This window comes from Alosa sapidissima, chromosome 8 (genome assembly GCF_018492685.1).
Source record: "Alosa sapidissima isolate fAloSap1 chromosome 8, fAloSap1.pri, whole genome shotgun sequence".
In the NCBI taxonomy this organism is placed as follows: Eukaryota; Metazoa; Chordata; class Actinopteri; order Clupeiformes; family Clupeidae; genus Alosa; species Alosa sapidissima.
Genome location: NC_055964.1, coordinates 30,097,614 through 30,117,957, shown reverse-complemented (window position 1 = coordinate 30,117,957; position 20,344 = coordinate 30,097,614). Strand labels below are relative to the sequence as shown.

Genomic DNA, 20,344 nt, shown 5'->3' with positions numbered 1-20,344 from the left:
TAGATGGATGATAAAATGTTTGTGGGCAGCGCCCAGGCGGCGTCTACCTTGAACATTGTGGGCCTGACTGGCAATGCGTTGGCTGAACTCTCCCTCTTCCATGTCCGTCAAGATGGGGGAGTGGCTTGGCAGGTCTAAGACAAATCACATGCTGCCTACATAGCACCATCTTACTGCAAATACACACACACACACACACACACACACACACACACACACAAAGAGAGAGAGAGACAACTCCATCACACTCTGCCTACACAGCACTGATGCGTTTCTGTTTGCTCAGTGCACAATTTGGAGTGACTCTTAGAGTCTGAAGAGGAAATGATAACCTTAAATACAAAATCAATCTGTGAACAGATGAATCTGGAAAGACCAGTTTGATGACATGCTTCAAGCCCATGGACACACCCAGCCATCTCAAGCATTCTAAAATACTGTTTGGATCCATCTTATAACAGCATACAGAATGATCACAGTGTGTTCCAGCCACTTTAATGCTAATATAATCCCACCCCTTTAGATAAAGTTGCCGTCACTGCTCCTTATCCATGTGGCAGCCACTCCTCCTGATGGTAATACAGGAAACCAAAAGTGACCTTTCACACTCCTACCTCCTCTCCTGGTGTGTGTGATCAGGACAAGACATGGCGGACGCCTCAGACAAAAGACAGGAGTCTTTCACTTGTCCAGTTTGTCTGGATCTCCTGAAGGATCCAGTCTCCATTCCATGTGGACACACGTATTGTTTGGGCTGCATTAAAGGCTGCTGGGATCAGGAGGATGGTAAAGGCACCTACAGTTGTCCCCAGTGCAGACGGACATATAGACCCAGACCTGATATCAGTAAAAACACTCTGATTGCTGAGATGGTGGAGGACTTTAGGAAGACTGGACTCGAGGCTACTACTTCTGCTCAGTGTTCTGCTGGATCTGGAGATGTGGAATGTGACGTCTGCACTGGGAGAAAACTCAAAGCTGTGAAGTCCTGTCTGGATTGTCTGTTGTCTTACTGTGAAACTCACTTCAAAGTTCATAACGATTTAAATCCAGGAAGAAAACACTCAGTGATTGATGCCACAGGCCAGTTGCAGGAGAGGATCTGTTCTGAACATAAGAAGTTGTTTGAAATATTTTGTTGTACTGATCAGAGTTGTATCTGCTATCTGTGCACGATGGACGAACATAAAGGCCATGACACAGTCACAGCTGCTGCAGAATGGGAAAACAAACAGGTGAGTACTGGAGCTACACTTGTGTCTTCATTTTATTTGAGAGGTCTGATACACATTTAATGTGTTTGAATAATCAAAAGAACACTACTGTAGTGACTATAAGACTATACTTCTTAAAGTCATGGCAGCCTCAGCTGAATAAGATACTGTACAATGTTTTATCAGGTCCAATGTATTCAGTCTCTGATATGTCTTTTCCACCAAAGCAGTTCTGGTGCTGGTTCGGAGTCAGTGCCAAATATCGAACCGGTTCTTTGTTTTTCCACACAAATAAACCTGGTTCTGGGCCAACAACTGGGGCAGATTGTGACGTACCTAAAACAAAAAATGTGCGACGCCAGCTTGACTTTTAATACATAATGTCAGGGTTCCTACTGAAAACAAATTAATAGAAGCATAGCACTGTTCTCAGATGCTTTCTGTTAAAGTACCTGCACTTCTTGTTGATCAGAAGCACTAGGCCTATATACAGTATGTTTGTCTTGTAATGATATTGTGTGTTTTTTCATTCCATTTCATGCACTTTATTTTTGAAACAATGTTTTTTTATATTGCCCATTTATGTTTTTTATTTGCTTTTGTTAATTCAAAGCATATTGAATCAGTCATGTGTATTAGATATGCAATATAAATTAACTCACCTTAAGAACAATATGTCTTATTATCATCAGAAGCAGTTGGGGCAGACCCAGAGGAGATTCCAGCAGAGAATCCAGGAGAGAGAGAAGGAGCTGCAGGAGCTGAGGAAGGCTGTGGAGACTCTCAAGGTGAGTACTGACCACAGAAAAGACAACTGCTGATTGATTAAGGTTTCAGCTCTGTAATTATTATGGCAGCTGTGTTGATGTGCTATTACCAGATCAAAGGTATACAGTTATTTTGTCACAACAAACTCCCTTTTTTATACCATTGCTTAATGATAGTCATGATGAATTCATGATGAATAATTGGCACACATCTAGATAGATAGATAGATAGATAGATAGATAGATAGATAGATAGATAGATAGATAGATAGATACTTTATTGATCCCCCAAGGAGAAATTCTAGAAACTTCAAGAAATCTAAAGCAAACTATTAGTATAGTAGTAGTGTTCTATTACATATTAGTAAGTGCAATACATACCGGTAATATGTAATATCAACTGAATCGTGGGGAGTGAGAAAAGTCTATTAGCAGTAATTCCACCCTCGGACCAGACTGTGCCCAGTGAGTAAGTGTGCCTCTGCTGTTATCTCTACAGCACACAAAGAACCACTGACACCATGAAACACTTTCAGCTTCACCTCCCTCTGTGTGTCTCCTGCCCTCCTCTTTGTGTGTCTCCTAACAGAGCTCTGCACAGACAGCAGTGGAGGACAGTGAGAGGATCTTCACTGAGATGATCCGCTCCGTTGAGAGAAGGCGCTTTGAGGTGACAGAGCTGATCAGAGCTCAGGAGAAGGCTGAGGTGAGTCGGGCTGAAGGACTCCTGAAGCGACTGGAGCAGGAGATTGCTGAACTGAAGAGGAGAGATGCTGAACTGGAGCAGCTTTCACACACAGAGGATCACATTCATTTCCTCAAGGTGACATCATTAATTACATTTAAATTAAATGCATTTCCTGAATCTGAAATTACATAATAATTAGATCTACTGCATAGCGATATAAAATATGATGCTCAATCCTGCAGTCTTTGTGTGTGTGTACGTGTGTGTGTGTGTGTGTGTGTGGAAGGTGGGGTTTTAATTTGTAAACATCTCCTATGGGCCAACTTGCCCCCCAGAGGTTGTCAGGGGGATCATACACATCACATTTGGAGCAGTTCAGGACATCTCAGCTGAAGATGGTGGTGATTTAAAGAGCCATGTTTTTTGTATTTTCATTTTTACTGGGGAGTGCAACATCACAAATGAGTGTTTAAAGGGAAACTTGGCAGGATTAGCTATATTTCCCCCTCTGCTGGAGAAATTGTGCATTATGCTATTTCAAACTGTGGAAAAAGGTAATGATAAAGCACATGGATTTGTTTACAAGCTAGCGAAACGGTTAGCATAAGTTCGGCAGAACAATGTGGATGTTACAAGGTAACACAATTTAAAACAAGTTTCTTGTTTCTCACTTCTCTTTCCGGGACGGTAGTCTCAATGTTGCAAGATGGTTTTCCGCCTGGAGATGCTAGGGGCAGCGGGGAAAGTCACCATTTTCACCGGAATAGGTCATTTAACCATCCAAATGATGTCTAAACGGGTTTATTACGTTGAAATAGTTGCCAAGGTCCCCTTTAAGGGCTAGGTTGATGTGGGCCCTTGAGACTAGCATACCACAAACATTTAGTTTTCTCGGGTGCAACGGGGTGGGTAGTTATTAAACGAAAAACTGCATTTTTTGGCTTTTGGGGGGCCAGCACAGGGACGGAGTGGCCCCTGGGGACCAAACGCTTATTTTCCGTGAAAGTATAGGGTGTTATATGCCCTCCAAATCTCAGTGCCTCTGTGTTTTGGTGTCCCAGGAATCATTGACCAAATATTCTGAGACTAGAGGCGGTCATTGGTCGTAATAACATAACAATTTCTATGACAGAGAGAATTCAGTTGATATATCTTTCTGTGCAAAGACATTGGTGTGTAACAAAAACTGTATGTGTGCTGCGTAATGTGTGTATAATGTTTGATAAGGATTGTATTGCTTTACATGCAATAGGTATGGTATGTAACATACACACATACTTAAACACATGAATGCACAATTACCAACACACTAAACAGACTGATTTAACCCAAATCAGATTTAACTGATTTAACCCATTATGGCTGCAGCCTTTGGGGAAACAGCCCTGACTCTCACCTGACTCCCACCTTGTGTTTCTCTCTGCAGAATGTTGTGTCAGTCACTGCTGCTCCTTGCAGTACAGTTTCAACCAGCATGAGCTTCAGCCAGAGTTTCTCTTTTGAGGCTGTGAAGGAATCTGTCTCTGCAGTGAAGGTGCAGCTGGAGGAGAAACTGGATGGCATCTTCAAGCAGGAAGTAGCCAAGATATCTACAGCAGGTTGGACTACTTTTACAAGACACTGTTATGTCCGAATTGTTTTTCAAGTGCAAATTTAAAGACTCTTAAGACCTTTTCAAGACATCTAAATGGAAAAAATAAGACTATACCACGCCAAAAAAGATAAACATGACAACACTGTTTTATGCAATGTTTTTTTTTACTAACTTTAACACCCATCCCATTTTGCTTGCTTGAGTATTAACATGCTGGCAGTACCAACCATGAGATTTGGAAAACAGACTGCTTACTCATCCATCATCAGCAATTTATTTTCAAGGCTAAGCAGCAGTCTAGGAGGTAACCGCTTCAGGTCTTCCAAACCCATTATATTTTTTTGAATGAAATGAAATGTGTAGGACAATTGCTTTGGATAATCGAGATGAAGTGCATAAATTAAGCCAAATAGCAAAATTAACGTCTCTGTCAACTCTGCTATATCACACACAACAATATCTCCGTCAAGAACTATAGAATGGATAGCAGGACCAAACTTCACAAGCAGAGTATCTGCACATTTTTCAAGTGCAAAATTAAAGACTCTTAAGACCTTTTCAAGACATCTAAATGGAAAAAATAAGCCTATACCACGCCAAAAAAGATAAACATGACAACACTGTTTTATGCAATGTTTTTTTTACTAACTTTAACACCCATCCCATTTTGGATGTCTACAGAAGTTACCAAATATAGATTTTTGGGGAAAGAAAATTAATTGTGTGTGAATCACCTTCACAGCTATAAATGGCCAATTGTAGGCTCTGGACTCGTTGCTTTTGAAGCTGGCTGTACATATCTGGTTGTGCTACTGGCTGAGGCTGACTGTTCCTCACCTGCGTCTGTACTAGCCTAGGCTACTTGCCAAAGATCTAAACCAACCAAAGCTTGACTGAAACATTGTAAAACCATTGACTTGTTTTAAAAAAATGTATGGGAAAAGTCCCCTATTAATTAAGAGAGAGGTCCTCCTCGCATATTATTTTTATTAGAATATTATTTCTGCTGAAAAAACTGCTATGCGGTTTGCAAAGTACTGGGAAAGGCTGACAAGCAAGCCTATTCACTTCCCTGTTGGGTAGGCTAGGCCAGCAACACACGCTGGAGAGATGGAAACAGATGAACTTTACGTGTATTTCCTCCTGATTGCGAAAACTTTCTTTTTCCGTCAGTCCGTGGTTCCTTCATAAATTGCGCAGCAGATCATCAGACAAGTGAAAGAAGCACCGGGCATAATTTGACCAGCAGTCTCCACTTCCATGGTTTATGAAACGCTATGCTGCTAAGGGATTGACATCATTTTCATTAAAGCAGTTATTTTAGAGTGCATTACGCCTTTGGTCGGCAAGCTTGGGCATGAGGATGCTTTGGTGTTGAAGATGCTTTGGTGTTGAAGATGCTGACTGGAAGTTGTTTTGTGGGGAAAAAAACAATTGGCTAATTGGTTGATATGGGTGTGTGTGATTGTGACGATAATAAGCAGAGAGTGACGTTGACCATTTTCTCCATCTCCTGTTGCTATGTCACTTTTCAAGTCCAGGCCTGTCTGGAGAAATGATATTTCGCCCGCTCAATTAGAGGCACTCAGCGGCAGCTCAACCTAAACAGGGGGTGTAGTGGTAAAATAAGAGGTGGGTACACTATCAGTTCTGTGATCACGGTAAGGTGGACTGCGCCATGCAGTAGTAGGTTTTTAAAAAAGGCATTCAGAACATGTTTGATGAAGGTGGAGGGCAGAGGCACAGTATTGTCCAGGTGCATTGTAGGCTATAAGTGCCCTCCGCTGGCTGCAGATAATTGCAGATTAATAATAAACAGTAATGCTAATCTGAGGTACCTGTCTAGTTTTATTCCATAAATATATTGTTTTTATATACATTATTGGAATGAAGAGCTTCCATGTACGCTTGTGGCTGTTGACATGAATCAAACATGTTCTGAATGCATTTTTAAAAAACCCACTACCGCAGTCCACCTTACCGTGATCACAGAATTACCACTAGGCCTACACTCTGCTTAGGTTGAGCTGCCGCTGAGTGCCTCACATTGAGCGGGTGAAACAAAAAAGTAGTAAATATATTTTTTAGTTTTTCTTATTTCTTCCAAGGACAAGAAAAGTATCATAGTTGAAGAATTACCCTGCAGTGTTACTTTGCATTACATCTAGCAGCTAATGTGAATCATAGCTTATGGCAGCTTATGGTAGGCTACTAATAAAATGTTTATAAGTGTACTGCCTGTTTGTGCGTGTCATGTGTTTGATTTCCAACTTATGAAACGTTGCTTTGGTGTCTAACCTGCGGGGCCAAAGTAGGCCACACCAGAAACGGATGATAAAGGATCTTTGGTAATGCTAAACAAGGATACAAGGATACAAGGAAGTTTATTGTCACATGCATATAGTTACTGGAAGTAAGAAATGCAGTGAAATTACGTCTGGTGTCAGCCTATTTGTGCATTTATGGGGGGAGTAAAACGTGCAGTAGAAGAGGGGTTTAGTAGATTAAGTGGCAAGGGCTGCATAAGAAAGGTGGGGGAGGATTGGAATTGGGGGGCGGGGGCCACCAACAAGGAGCACCCAAGAGCAACAGGGGCAAGGAAAAACTCCCTTACCAAGGAAGAAACCTTGGGCAGATCCACGGCTCAAGGGGCTAACCCAACTGCCAGGGGTCTTGGTGTGTGTGTTGGGGGGATGACAGGGGAGATGGGATAGTGTGCTGTGTATGTGGGGAGAGGGCAGTGTGCAATATGTGTGTTGGGGAAGCTTCCTCATGAGACAATGTGCTGTGTATTGTGGGGGGGGGGGACAGTGTGCTGTAAGTATGTTGGGGATGTGTGTTGGAGAAACTTCCTGATGAAATAATGTGCTGTGTATGTAGGGGAGAGGGGGGGGCAGTGTACTGCAAGTATGGTGAAGGGACTTACTATTGCAAGCAGAGTACTGTATGTATGATGTATGTGAGTGATGAAGATGTGTGTGTGGGCGGGAGGGGAGTGTAGCAGTGTCAGATATGTGTGTGTGTGTGTGTGTGTGTGTGTGTGTTTTGACGTGTGATGAAATAAGAAAATAAATAAAAGGTCTATAGCATAGGGTGAGGGATGTAAAAGTGCTAAAAGTCTTGTAGGTGTGTGTGTGTGTGTGTGTGGGGGGGGGGGGGGGGGGGGGGGGGGGTCATGAGTGCTGAGGAGTGAATGAGTGCAAAGTCAGTATAGTGTGAGTTCAGAGTTGGGAAATGTTTGAGAGTGCTGAACAGTGAATGTGTGCAAAGTCAGTATAGTGTGAGTTCAGAGTTCGGATGGCCTGGGGATAAAAACTTCTCCTGAGTCTCTCAGTTCTGGCTTTGTGACTACATAGGCGTCTTCTTGATTTCAGCGGTATACGGTATGTAAACCATACTGTTTGTCACTAAAGTAGTGCAACAGGCTGGCTGGCTGGCTGGCTGACGGTACACAAATAAATAAACAAAGTACACCTACATTAAGGCGCGTTCTTACCTTTGTGTAGAGGCTATAAGCAGAGAATGTCTAATAAGGGGAGAACCTTCACTCTCGGAACGCTTCCGGTGTGGTACTGCATCTAGGGGCGCTCGCGGGCGAGTCCAGAATGAATGGAGGTCTATGGAGCTGTACCCCTCCAAATCCACTTTTCTTGGGATATAATTTTTTTTTCAAGTAATTTGAATATTGTATTCGAAAGGGGAGGCAAAGACAACACACTTGGTTGAGCATTATATTTTTTTAAGTCACTTAATTGTTCTAAAAAGCCTTTCAAACGTGTCAATGACGTCATTCATTAGCATGATCATAGCATAGCATAGCATCAATGCTAGTGTGTTATGGGCAACAACGACCCAACCTGTAAGAAAACGAAAGGACATGACTCCCGGATTATTTCCCTTTTGATTGATAATCCATATCCATTTTGCGAAAAATAAAATAAAATCTGAGGGTTTCAGTTGTTAAATAGGTGAAAACAATAAATTTAGCCATGTAGCTCCATAGGACCCCATGTATTTTGGACTCGCCCGCGATCGCCATCTAGGTGAACTCTGGTGAACTGCAGCCAAATTCGGTTTGTATGGGATTAATAGAGAGTGGGGAGGCTCTCCGTAGACGGGCTCTACTATAAGGCTTGCAGCCTGATGATGATTGATGGATCATCTCACTGATTGCTTGCAGCTTGCCTGCCTACATCCGGGTGCAGTCTTCTTCTTCTTCTTCTATAATGTTTAGTGGCAGTTTGCATACTTCGTGCACTACCGCCATCTTCCGGGCTGAGGTGTGATCCAACGGGATGCTATTTATATCCAGTTTTTAAATTAAATGAAAAAATAAATAAATAAATAAATAATAATGAAATAAATAAATAATGAAATAAATAAATTCTATTTGCTAGTTGGGTCTCTTTTATGAAAGCAATAACAGCCTTAGCTGTGGACTGTGTGCTAGATATACTTATATAGGTTTTCCATGGTTAGATCTTTTTTAACCACTCCATGTTTTCTCTTTCTCTGTTATAATATGTGCAGTCTATGAGTATGTGTTTAACACTTTCTATTGCGCCACAGTGTGCGCACACCCCCGTTTGATGTTTGCCTATAATATGTAATCCACTGTTTAACCTTGTGTGTCCCATCCTCATTCTGGTGATTCATGTCTCCTCCTGCCTTTTCAGTCCACTGATCTTACTAGATGTTACATCTTTGTGTATGTTGTATAAATGTCTGCCTTTTCCCTCCTTATCCCATCTCTCCTGCCACATTCTGTTGATTTTGTCCTTTATAATACTCTTAATTTCTGACTTGCTTAAAGTGACTTCCAGTTCAACCAGTTCTGATTTAATTGCTTCTTTCGCTAGTGTGTCTGCCTTTTCGTTTCCCTCCACTCCCCTGTGTGCAGGAACCCATATCAATTCTACTCTTATTCTGTTGGGATATTTTAAAAATGCGTTCATGAATCTCATCTATTAAGTCCTGTCTACATGTAGACTTTTCACTCTCAATGGATGTTAGTGATGACATTGAGTCTGAGCAAATTACCACTTTATTAGGTTTTGCTTCTTCCACCCACTGTAGAGCCAGAATTATTGCTAGTATTTCTGCTGTGAAAATGGCCAGGTGGTCTGGTGTCCTTTTTTTTTATATTAACATTGTATCTCGGAATGTGGACTGCAGCCCCTGTTTTCCCTGTCTGATCTTTTGATGCATCTGTAAAAATTTGAACTGTGTCATCATACATTATATCCATATATTGCTGAACATTTTGGTATACCCCTGTTTTTATTATATTCTTAGCCTCCAAATCTATCCTGGGAGAACAAAACACCCAGGGTGGAATTGTCGGTATGCTAACTGCTTTACTACATGCAATTCTGTCAATTCCCATTTCCTTTGCCTGTCTGTTCCCATGCCACCCAAAACTGCATGATGGGCGCCCATACTCCCAGCACTCTAACAGCACCTGCTTTGTGGGATGTGTTACTTCATGACCCTTTAGATTTGTCCAGTAAGACATTGATAACTTTAACCGCCTGAGGTCTAAAGGCATTTCCCCTACTTCCACTTGTAGAGATGGGATTGGTGTTGTCCTAAACGCATCACAACATATTCAAAGTGCCTTGGCCTGTATCCTGCGCAGCAGTCCTTGCAAACAATTAGTCTTAGGCCTACGATGTCAAAGTGTATCAACTTACAACTGCCACAAAAGATTTTAGACTAGTTCATTCACCATTCATTGGGATTTACGATTTTAATGGTTTATGTTGGTTTGTGTAGGTTATTAGGTTATTTGCCATGCTGATATGAACCTAACCAATGAAGTTGCACGTCTTTATTATGTCAGACATAATTTCAATCCACTCTTGAAAGAAATGAGTTTGGGGGTCAGTTCTACTCATAGCTAATCTTGTCAAAATAATCAATAACTGGGAAACTAGTTGAGTGAACTTAAAACGTTTGTGGTGCCTGAACAATATGGCAGCTTTGAGTACAGCTCTGCAATTTTATTGAGTTTAGAACACTGTTGGGGAATACAGTGTTGACTGTGTTTTCTCTGTCTCTCAACAGTGACACATATCCAGATCATCCAAGCTTTACAATGTGAGTCTGTCATTGTTACATTCATACTGTTACATTACATTAGGGGCAGCCGTGGCCTACTGGTCAGGGCTTCAGGCTTGTAACCGAAGGGTTGCCGGTTCAATCCCCGACCAGTAGGAAAAATGTGGGTGGGGGAAGTGGTTGAGCACTGCTCTCCCGTGCACATCCAAGTGCCCTTGAGCAAGGCACCTAACTCACTGCTCCCCGAGCGCCGCTGTAGCAGGCAGCTCACCACGTCGGGATTAGTGTGTGCTTCACCTCACTGTGTGTTCTCTGTGTGCTGAGTGTGTTTTACTAATTCACGGATTGGGATAAATGCAGAGACCAAATTTCCCTCACGGGATCAAAAGAGTATACAGTACAGTATATACTCATACTTACTTACTTATACATTCCATTTTACAGCTAAAATAACTTCCTTTCAGAGCTAACAGGCCTGTCACAAATGCTAAAAGGAAACATTTTTTAAAAAGATGGACACATGAAGATAATATGCAAAGCAAGATGTGCGTTTGTTTGTTCTGTAGATCCTGGGTGAATGAGTGTCTCTGTGTTGGTTCCTAGATACTGATCCTGAACTCCCAGTCAGAAGAACAGACAGTAAAGAGATTCTGTCACCAGAAAGTAAGTCTTTAATGACTGATTCTAACAGCCTCTAAGCCTTTACATTCTCTCAGCTGCCAAAACTTAGAGGTATGGGGGTGTTGCTGGTCTCTAAGAAATAAAGGACCTTCGTTTAATATAATGGGTAAACATGCGGTAAGAGGCATGAGGGTAAGACTTTTATTGAATTGATTGAGGTGGGTTAGAACTGAAGGTCCTCTAAATATGCCTTTACCCTCCTAATGAAGATGAGGGACTCTTGACTAAGGGCATATCCATCTTTACTTGTCAATGGGAGATTGTAGGCCTCAAACAGCTGCCTTACTTATTATATAGATATTCATTAGAAAGGCCACACCAAATAATGAAGTGTATGCAAAGTGCAGAATTTTCTCCTTTTCTGTTATAAGTTATAAGTTGTTACAGGTATGCGTTGTTTAGTCCAGCACTCTGAGAAACTACAAAAATAATTGATTGAAGCCTGCTCCTATACCTGTAGTGATATTCATGCCGTTGTGTTGGTCATGGCTAACAGTGTGATGATTCATTAATTAGACAAGGTGAATTTTATCCAGATCTTTTTGGTCATTCAATGAATAATATACCAACTGAATTGACCCATTTGCTCTGCAGTTTGTTGGGTTAAGGAATTGATTCAAATGGTTCCATTACATTAAAATGAATCATCATTTAGCTGACACTCTCATCCAGAGAGACTCACAGTGAACTAACTACAGGAACTACTGAAGCTACTTGGGGTTAGGTGCCCTGCTCAGAGGCACAATGGTGGCAGCCCCTGGGATCACACTCACAACCTTTAGCTGTTCCATTTGGAAGCTCCCGAACCACTAGACCAGCAGCCCCCACATCTGAAGGTGTTCTGAACCTGCTCTTCCCATCCTGATGAAGATCAGTGATGCTTCAATGAGTGCACCTCCACCTTCACTTTGGTTCAAGTTTGGTTATAATGTTTTTTTTCTTTCTCAGTGTCTGATGTCCAGGCTGTTTTTACTGAGCCAGTAACCAGAGAGGAGTTCTTAAAGTGTAAGTTGGTCTGGTCTACAAACACTGAGACATGTACACACACAGTCATTCATTCAAGTATTTGTACAATCACACAAAAACACCCCACCCACACACACATAAACTCACAAACATAACACAATACACACTTTTAATCTGTTTGAAAGCAGACACTCTCACATGTACACTTGAGAACATATCTATTATACAAAAACATGTACACTTGAACATATCCATTCATACAAAAAAGTACAGAATCACACACACACACACACACACACACACACACACACACAAACACACACACGCACAAACACTGCAATACACTAGTCCTCTAAGTGTGTCCTCTTCTCTCTTCTCCTCCATCAGACTCCTGTCACTTCACACTGGATCCCAACACAGCACACAGACACCTCCATCTGTCTGAGGGGAACAGGAGGGTGGAGTGGAGAGCTGAGCTCCAGTCATATCCTGATCATCCAGAGAGATTTGATGGGTGGGAACAGGTGCTGTGTAGAGAGGGTGTGTCTGGACGCTGCTACTGGGAGGTGGAGAGGAGTGGGGAGGTTGATATAGCAGTCTCATATAAAAGCATCAGCAGGGAAGGAGGAGGTGCTAAGTGTGGGTTTGGACATAATGATCAGTCCTGGAGTCTGCTCCTCATCAGCTCCAGCTCCTCTTTCTACCACAATCATAAACAGACTAAACTCCCTCTATTGGCCAGCTCCAGAATAGGAGTGTATGTGGATCACAGGGCAGGAACTCTGGCCTTCTACAGCATCTCTGACACAATGACCCTCCTGCACAGAGTCCAGACCACATTCACTCACACACTCTACCCTGGGTTTACATGTTACTTTACTGGATCATCAGTGAAGCTGTTGTGATCCCAGACCATGTAGGCCCAATCCCACACACTCTAGCCTGGGTTTTATATAGTATGTACTAGATCATCAGTGAAGCTGTTGTGACTCACACCATATACTGTACAGCAGGACAGAACTGTAAAGACCCCAGACACATATAGATAGATGCTGTTACTACATGCACACAAACACACATAAACACGTCCCATCTCATCAGCACACATATAAGCCACCACTCACATTTAAGGATCTGGCAGCTGCCTCTCAGCTACCTGAGATTCTCTTTTCTTGGGGAAAACAAAACACCAAATCAATGTCTCATCTCTGGACCCCAGCAGATATCACAGCGTCTGCACCTCTGGACCTCTGCTGGAACACACATCAGCACACCACACATAAACTACTGGGTGAGAAATGTGTTGATGAGCCCAGTGTTTCACCCCCTCTGATCCTCTCCCACAATCCATCTCCTCTCCCTCCTGCTCCCCCTAACCCTCCTTCCCCTTCCCCAGGTGTTCAGGTCTTTAGATCCTCTGTAGTTGGACACGTGTCTGATAGAAAAAAAATATTAACAACAATGGCCTCTACATATACGTAGTCTTGTGATATGTATTGGGTTTTATGATTTTTTTTTGTGTTAAATTCACATGTTAAATAACTAAATGAATAAATGAAAAAAAAAAAACACACATGATCTTTTTTACAAGTTGTTGAAGTACAGAATTTGCTTATCATAGGACATGTGGAATTCACAACAAGAAAGATCATATGATGATAAACAATAAAACCCTTCTGAAAACAATACATTTTGCATGCAAGTCTATGAGAAAGAAAATATCAGAGAATATAGCCTTGTTAATGTACAACATATTTTATACAGTCTATGGTAATGTACCCTACCGTCTCCATAGAATGTTGTTAAACAGAACATTCTAGAACAATCTGACTCTGAACTCAGAATGTTGAACTCATCTGTGTTCTGTGGGAGAGCAAAGACTCACCCTGAGTGTGTCTAAACGTATGTGATGGGGTAGATTAGCCTGGGTTTTCCCATGCTGCCTTCAATGAGATGAGGTTTGGCGTTAGCCAGGCTAAGGGTAGATGTGTAGGTGATAATGAAAATAAATAATTATGCAGATTTATGTTGGTGATGATGTATCTTGCCATTTGTCTTGTCTGGCAGGTTTCAAATTAACATTCAGAAACTATTTTGGGAAAGTAACATTTTAGCAAATATATTTCTATATATTTTTTTAAAATATATATTTTTTCTGAAGGACATTCATATCTATTAGGATTTTTATGTGTTCATGATATTTTAACCTAAACTGCATACAGATCAAAACGAAAAACGATGGTTCCATGCTATCCATGTGGGGTTACATGCCCACCAACTTTCGTGTACCCGGTCTTTCAGTGTCCCGTGAATTCTTGTTGGTGTATGGTCACTAACTGTACACATAAATTATTTTATTGTTGATGATTCTGTAGGGAGTGTGTTAAACTGTAATCAAGGTTGTCTGTCTAATGATATTTTGAAAATTGATGAAGAAAACATTCAGCACTGGTTCATCACCAGGAGCAATATACAGGTTTGTCTATAATTTCACACTGTAGAACCTGTTGTTCAGTTAGTCATGTTCTGGCCAGCCCCCTGTGTGGAGGTCACACAATGACCCTTTGTGTGGGGGATCAGATGTGGATATCAGGCAGGTGGCTTTCCTTGCAGGTACATAATGAAAAGTGATTTTTACTATACATGTACATGTAATCCAGGTTACTATTTGAGGTAAAGAAGACCAGACTACGCCACTTAAGGCCCCGCCCCTTAAGACTAGTAATTAGTGTAGAGAACTCCCACACAGGTACAGTTGTATGAAACAGAAAGACAGACTGATATTCCAGTGACTGGGTAATGTTTATTTAGAAAAAACAGGATTATATTAAAACACTTCAGCAAGATAAATTAATCAATAGCAACCACTTTATTCCAGTATGAAAAGATAAAAACAAGGCCTCACAACAATAAGCAGCAAGCAATAGTAAAAGGCTGAAGTACTGGCAGGTCCCATATAATAAGCAACAATAACAGCCCACGAGAGTGGTTACCTGAATGCAGGGAGAATGGGGGAAGTTCAACACAGCAACCACGCCACGTGCTCCAATATCTGAAATTGGTCACACACACACCACACACACACACACACACACACACACACACACACACACACACACACGCGGCTACACAGCAAACTACCAAATAGAATGGGGGGGGCTCATTAGCTCTATGCCTAGTTCACCTCATGCAGTGCAGGAAAAGGAACCCAGCATCCCAACACCAGTACCACGTTCACAGGGTCTGTTAACACAAAAAGAGAGAATAGAGATGACACTAGCCTAATGCAACCAAGAATTTGGATCGCCAGTACCCAAGCTGAGTGCAGATGGAATCCTATGCAGAGAAACAGCAATCATTGCCCAATCATTGTCTTAGCATCACAGGTAAAGACGCACATCCATAACTGACAAAGAAACAAAATAAAATAAAACTAAACAAACAGAAACAGGCAAAACAGCAATGGCAACTCCTGAAACACACAGCCAAACAGATTTGTACAGCACAGCCACAATACATCAGAATCAAAATGTTAATCATGTATAGTGCGTGCGTGCTCAAGAACCAGTTCGCCATACTTGCATTTCCGTACCTGCAGTTAATAACAGCAAGTCGTTATCAATGTCCGTGAACGCTCATGCAGAAGCTGAACACCGCAGAGGATACCCGAAACTGTAGGAAAGTACAATGCAGTTAGCATATGTTATAAAAAAAACGGAATCTTAACACACAAACAGACCAACCTTGCCGGGATCTCCATTAAATCCCCACAGCTCGGAGTGAAATGGAAAGACAGAACACGCAGCCCTGTTACGGCTGCTTCCTGGTTTTATTGTGTGGCTGCAATTACTCTAATCAGTGCATAGAAATAGATACTATTTCTATGTAATCAGTGTAAGTGTCGTCAGGTGTGTGTGGCAGGTAGCTTAGGTCTTGTTAGGCCAAAATGTAAACACGGGCATTGACATTTTATTGTAATTTACTGTGTCAGTGATGAAACTTGCTATCCATGAGTCAGGGCATGTTCCGGTTGTCATGAGCTCTCTCTCTGCCTGGTAACACGTGCTGATTGAAGTCTGATGACCTCCACCTGTTCCTGCTCTGCTCTGCCTCACCCTCGTTACCTACCAGCTGCACTGCATTCACCACTCATCATGCCCTCTATATAAAGCCTTGCTTTTCAGTCCACACTTGTCAGATCGTCTGCAACCAGCACCAGTTACCTGCCTGGTTTTGAAAACGCCTCTGACTCTTTGCCTGTGATCCCGGACCCGCTCGACTACTTCTGTGTTCTCCAGCCCCGGTAATCTTGACCTGCCTTCCGTCCCTCTTCTACGAATACCGCCTAGTCCTTGACTGTACTGCTGCTTCGTTTCAATTGCTGTTGTGTGTGTGTTTCCCCCAGGACTTCCCGGATCATCCAGCTCCTGCCATCGCTGTTCGGCTACTGGGGGAACACACACACGCAGACTCTTGGAACTCCTGTACCCCCCCCGGAACCCCTGAAACCCCCAACCCTTAAATAAACTTTTGAACGTGACGCTTTTGTGGTCCTCGTCCTGTTTGGTGTCTGACAGTACGATCTGACCAAACATGGACCCAGCGCACGGTCGAACCAGCATGGAAACCGACGAACCAGAACCACCCACCGCCATGCAACGCCTGGAAGAGACAGAGAGAGAGGTAAACCGCAACACTGCTGACATTGCCTCCCTACTTCAAGCCGGCTTGAGCCAGCGTCAGCAGTTCCAGCAGCAACAGCAACAACTTGCAATGATCATTCAACTTCTCACCAACCTTTCTCCTCTGCCTGCTCCCACCGGCCCAGCCCCAGCCAGCCTGCTCACCAGCCCAGCACCCGAGTCTCCTGCCCAGTCCACTGCTACCGTGGCTGCCGGAGCCCCAGAACCCAGGATCGGCAATCCAGAGCGGTTCAGTGGCGACCCAACCCAGGTACGGGCGTTCCTGACGAGCTGCCGTGTCCAGTTTACCCTGCAACCCAGGACTTTTGCCACTGAAGGGGCGAGGGTCGGTTACGTGATCACTCACCTGACGGGCCGAGCTCGACTCTGGGGAACGGCGGAGTTCGAGCGCCAGACCCCAGCATGTGCAACCTTCAACCTATTCGCAGAGGAGATGCTCAAGGTATTCGATTTGGAATCCACAATAGCCGAGGCATCTCGGATCCTGATGAGTATTCGCCAAGGCAGAAGGACTGTTGCGGATTACTCCATCGACTTTCGAACCGTGGCAAGTCGGAGCTCCTGGAACATGGAAGCATTGGTGGATGCTTTCCTCCACAGCCTGGCGGACTACATAAAGGACGAGCTGGTTTCCCATGATCAACCCCCCACTCTTGATGAAGCCATTGCTCTGGCTGTCCGCATCGACCGCAGGATCCAGGCCCGCCGTCATGAGAGAGGGCGCCAGAGTCCATCCACCAGCACACGGAGTGTCCCAACTGCCCTTCTGTCCGCACCTGCCACACCATCTAGCCAGCCGGACCAGTCTGAACCAATGGAGATCGGCCGCACCTCCCTAACCCCTGCAGAGCGCCAGCGACGCATCACCTCCAACTTGTGCCTGTACTGTGGTGGTGATGGTCATCGAGTCGCCACCTGTCCAGCAAAAGCCGGAGCTCACCAGATGTAGGAGGAATCCGGATGAGCTCAATGAACATTCAGCCCTCCATCAGCCGTAAACCCCTCATCCAAGTCTGTCTTCACCTGTCTGATTCCACCCACACCCTGGCAGCCCTGGTGGACTCTTTTGACACAGGACTTGCTCGTCAGCTGGGCTTGGAAAGCCATCGCTTGTCCACTCCTGTTCCAGCCCGGGCCCTGGACGGTCACGCAATTGGCACCGTTACCAGCATCACAGCCCCCATCTCAATGATGGTGTCAGGAAACCACCGAGAGACCATCCGCTTCCACCTGCTCAGCTCTCCAGGCCAACCCCTAATCCTGGGCTACCCTTGGCTCCGTCTCCACAATCCTCACCTCGATTGGGCCTCCGGAACTGTGAAAGAGTGGGGAAATGCCTGCCACCTGACCTGTTTGCGTGCTGCCTCGCTGCCCCCCGGCTCAGTACCCCCCAGCACTGCCCCCGACATTTCTAATGTCCCTGAATGTTACCATGGCCTCCGAGAGGTGTTCAACAAGACCAAAGCCACATCTCTGCCCCCACACCGTCCGTACGACTGTGCCATTGATCTCCTCCCTGGGACTGCTCCACCCAAAGGTCACCTCTACTCACTATCCCCTCCTGAAAGAAAAACTATGGAGGATTACATCAGGGACTCCCTGGCAGCTGGACTCATCCGCCCGTCTTCCTCTCCTGCTGGTGCCGGGTTCTTCTTTGTGGGAAAGAAAGATGGTTCTCTTCGCCCCTGCATTGATTATCGAGGTCTGAATGATGTCACAGTGAAGAACCGGTACCCTCTGCCTTTACTCACCTCTGCTTTTGAATTGCTCCAGGGATCCACTATTTTCACCAAACTGGACCTTAGAAATGCTTACCACCTAGTGCGAGTAAGGGAGGGTGACGAGTGGAAGACAGCATTCAACACCCACACCGGCCATTATGAGTACCTGGTAATGCCATTTGGCCTCACCAACGCCCCAGCGGTATTCCAGGCGCTGGTGAATGATGTGCTGCGGGACATGCTGAATAAATTCGTCTTCGTGTACCTGGACGACATCTTAATTTTCTCCAGAACTCTGTCCGAACACACCCGTCATGTCCAGCTGGTTCTTCGACGGCTCCTGGAGAACTCTCTCTATGTCAAGGCGGAGAAATGCGAGTTCCATGCTCAGACTGTCATTCCTGGGATACATCGTCGCTGAAGGCAATATCCAGATGGACCCCGCAAAGGTCTCGGCAGTTACCTCCTGGCCAGTTCCGGGGAATAGGAAGAAGCTGCAGCAATTCCTCGGTTTTGCCAATTTCTACCGGAAATTCATCCGGAACTACAGCTCCGTCGCCGCTCCCCTCACAGCTCTGACCAGCATCAAACACCCCTTTTTCTGGACCCCAGAGGCCAACACAGCCTTTCATACCCTCAAGGCCCGGTTCACCACTGCCCCCATCCTCCAGATGCCGGATTCAGACCGGCAGTTCGTTGTCGAGGTGGATGCCTCAGACGTGGGAGTCGGGGCCATACTCTCTCAACGGGCAGAGGAGGACAACAAGTTGCACCCCTGTGCATTTTTCTCTCGCCGGCTTTCACCTGCAGAGCGCAATTATGATGTTGGAAACCGTGAGCTGTTGGCTGTCAAGCTTGCCCTGGAGGAGTGGCGTCACTGGCTGGAGGGGTCCACAGTTCCGTTCCTGGTCTGGACCGATCACAAAAACCTCGAATACATCCGCAATGCCAAACGTCTTAACCCCAGACAGTCCCGCTGGGCCTTGTTTTTCACCAGATTCAACTTCACCCTGTCATACCGCCCAGGTTCTCGGAACACCAAACCGGACGCTCTCTCCCGTCAGTTTCATAAGGATGATGCCCCTTCCCAGGAACCTGCATCAATTCTGCCCGATCCCTGCGTCGTAGCTGCCCTGACCTGGGATATCGAGGAGGAAATTCAAGAGGCCCTCCGTGACCATCCCAGTCCCAGTGCATGCCCAGACGGTCGTCTCTTCGTCCCAGATAATTTGAGGTCCCGGGTCATACAGTGGGGACACAACTCCCGCCTTGCCTGCCACCCGGGCTCCGCCCGCACCTGCCATCTCCTTGCCCAACGCTTTTGGTGGTCGTCTTTGAGAAGGGATGTCCGAGAATTCGTCCGTGCCTGCCCCACCTGCAATCAGAACAAGTCCTCCACTCGGCCCCCCGCTGGTTTACTCCAGCCCTTGCCTGTGCCCACACGACCCTGGTCCCACGTCTCCTTGGACTTTGTAACTGGCCTCCCACCATCAGGTGGGATGACTGTCATTCTCACTGTGGTTGACCGGTTCAGCAAGATGGCACACTTCATTCCCCTCCCTAAACTGCCATCTGCCAGAGAGACTGCCCAGGCTGTTCTTGATCATGTCTTCCGTCTACACGGGCTGCCCAGGGATGTTGTCTCTGACCGAGGCCCGCAATTTACCTCTACATTCTGGAAGGAGTTCTGCCGTCTTCTAGGGGCCACAGTGAGTCTCACCTCTGGGTTCCACCCCCAGTCCAATGGTCAATCCGAGCGGGCAAACCAGGAGCTGGAGAAGGCGCTGCGGTGCATGGTTTCTCGCAAACCCCAGGCTTGGGCACAACAACTGATGTGGATAGAGTATGCTCACAACTCCCTCACCTGCTCTGCCACTGGTATGTCACCTTTCCAGTGTGTGTATGGCTACCAGCCCCCCCTGTTCCCCAGCCAGGAAGGAGATGTGTCCT

The 20,344-nt window shown here is 44.9% G+C and overlaps 2 protein-coding genes across 2 annotated transcripts in view; one reads left to right on the top strand and one right to left on the bottom strand.

Annotated features, from left to right (window-relative positions):
• Nucleotides 1–20,344, bottom strand: part of LOC121714945 (tripartite motif-containing protein 16-like) — a 1,397,702-nt gene that overhangs the window by 493,384 nt on the left and 883,974 nt on the right. The gene's annotated exons all lie outside the window — the stretch shown is intronic.
• On the top strand, nt 606–13,398 carry LOC121714986 (tripartite motif-containing protein 16-like). Its single transcript, XM_042100264.1, has 8 exons — nt 606–1,235; nt 1,907–2,002; nt 2,571–2,804; nt 4,096–4,267; nt 10,330–10,362; nt 10,927–10,986; nt 11,953–12,009; nt 12,358–13,398. The coding sequence occupies exons 1-8, from the start codon at nt 648–650 to the stop codon at nt 12,873–12,875; spliced, it is 1,758 nt and encodes a 585-aa protein (XP_041956198.1). The 5' UTR covers nt 606–647; the 3' UTR covers nt 12,876–13,398.

What these genes read in the sequence shown, in the direction of transcription:
- LOC121714986 (XM_042100264.1), top strand. Translation starts at nt 648, where the DNA reads ATGGCGGACGCCTCAGACAAAAGACAGGAGTCTTTCACTTGTCCAGTT. An exon ending in ATCACATTCATTTCCTCAAG is followed by an intron (nt 2,805 to 4,095) that starts GTGACATCATTA and finishes TTCTCTCTGCAG; the next exon opens with AATGTTGTGTCAGTCACTGC. An exon ending in AGCCAAGATATCTACAGCAG is followed by an intron (nt 4,268 to 10,329) that starts GTTGGACTACTT and finishes GTCTCTCAACAG; the next exon opens with TGACACATATCCAGATCATC.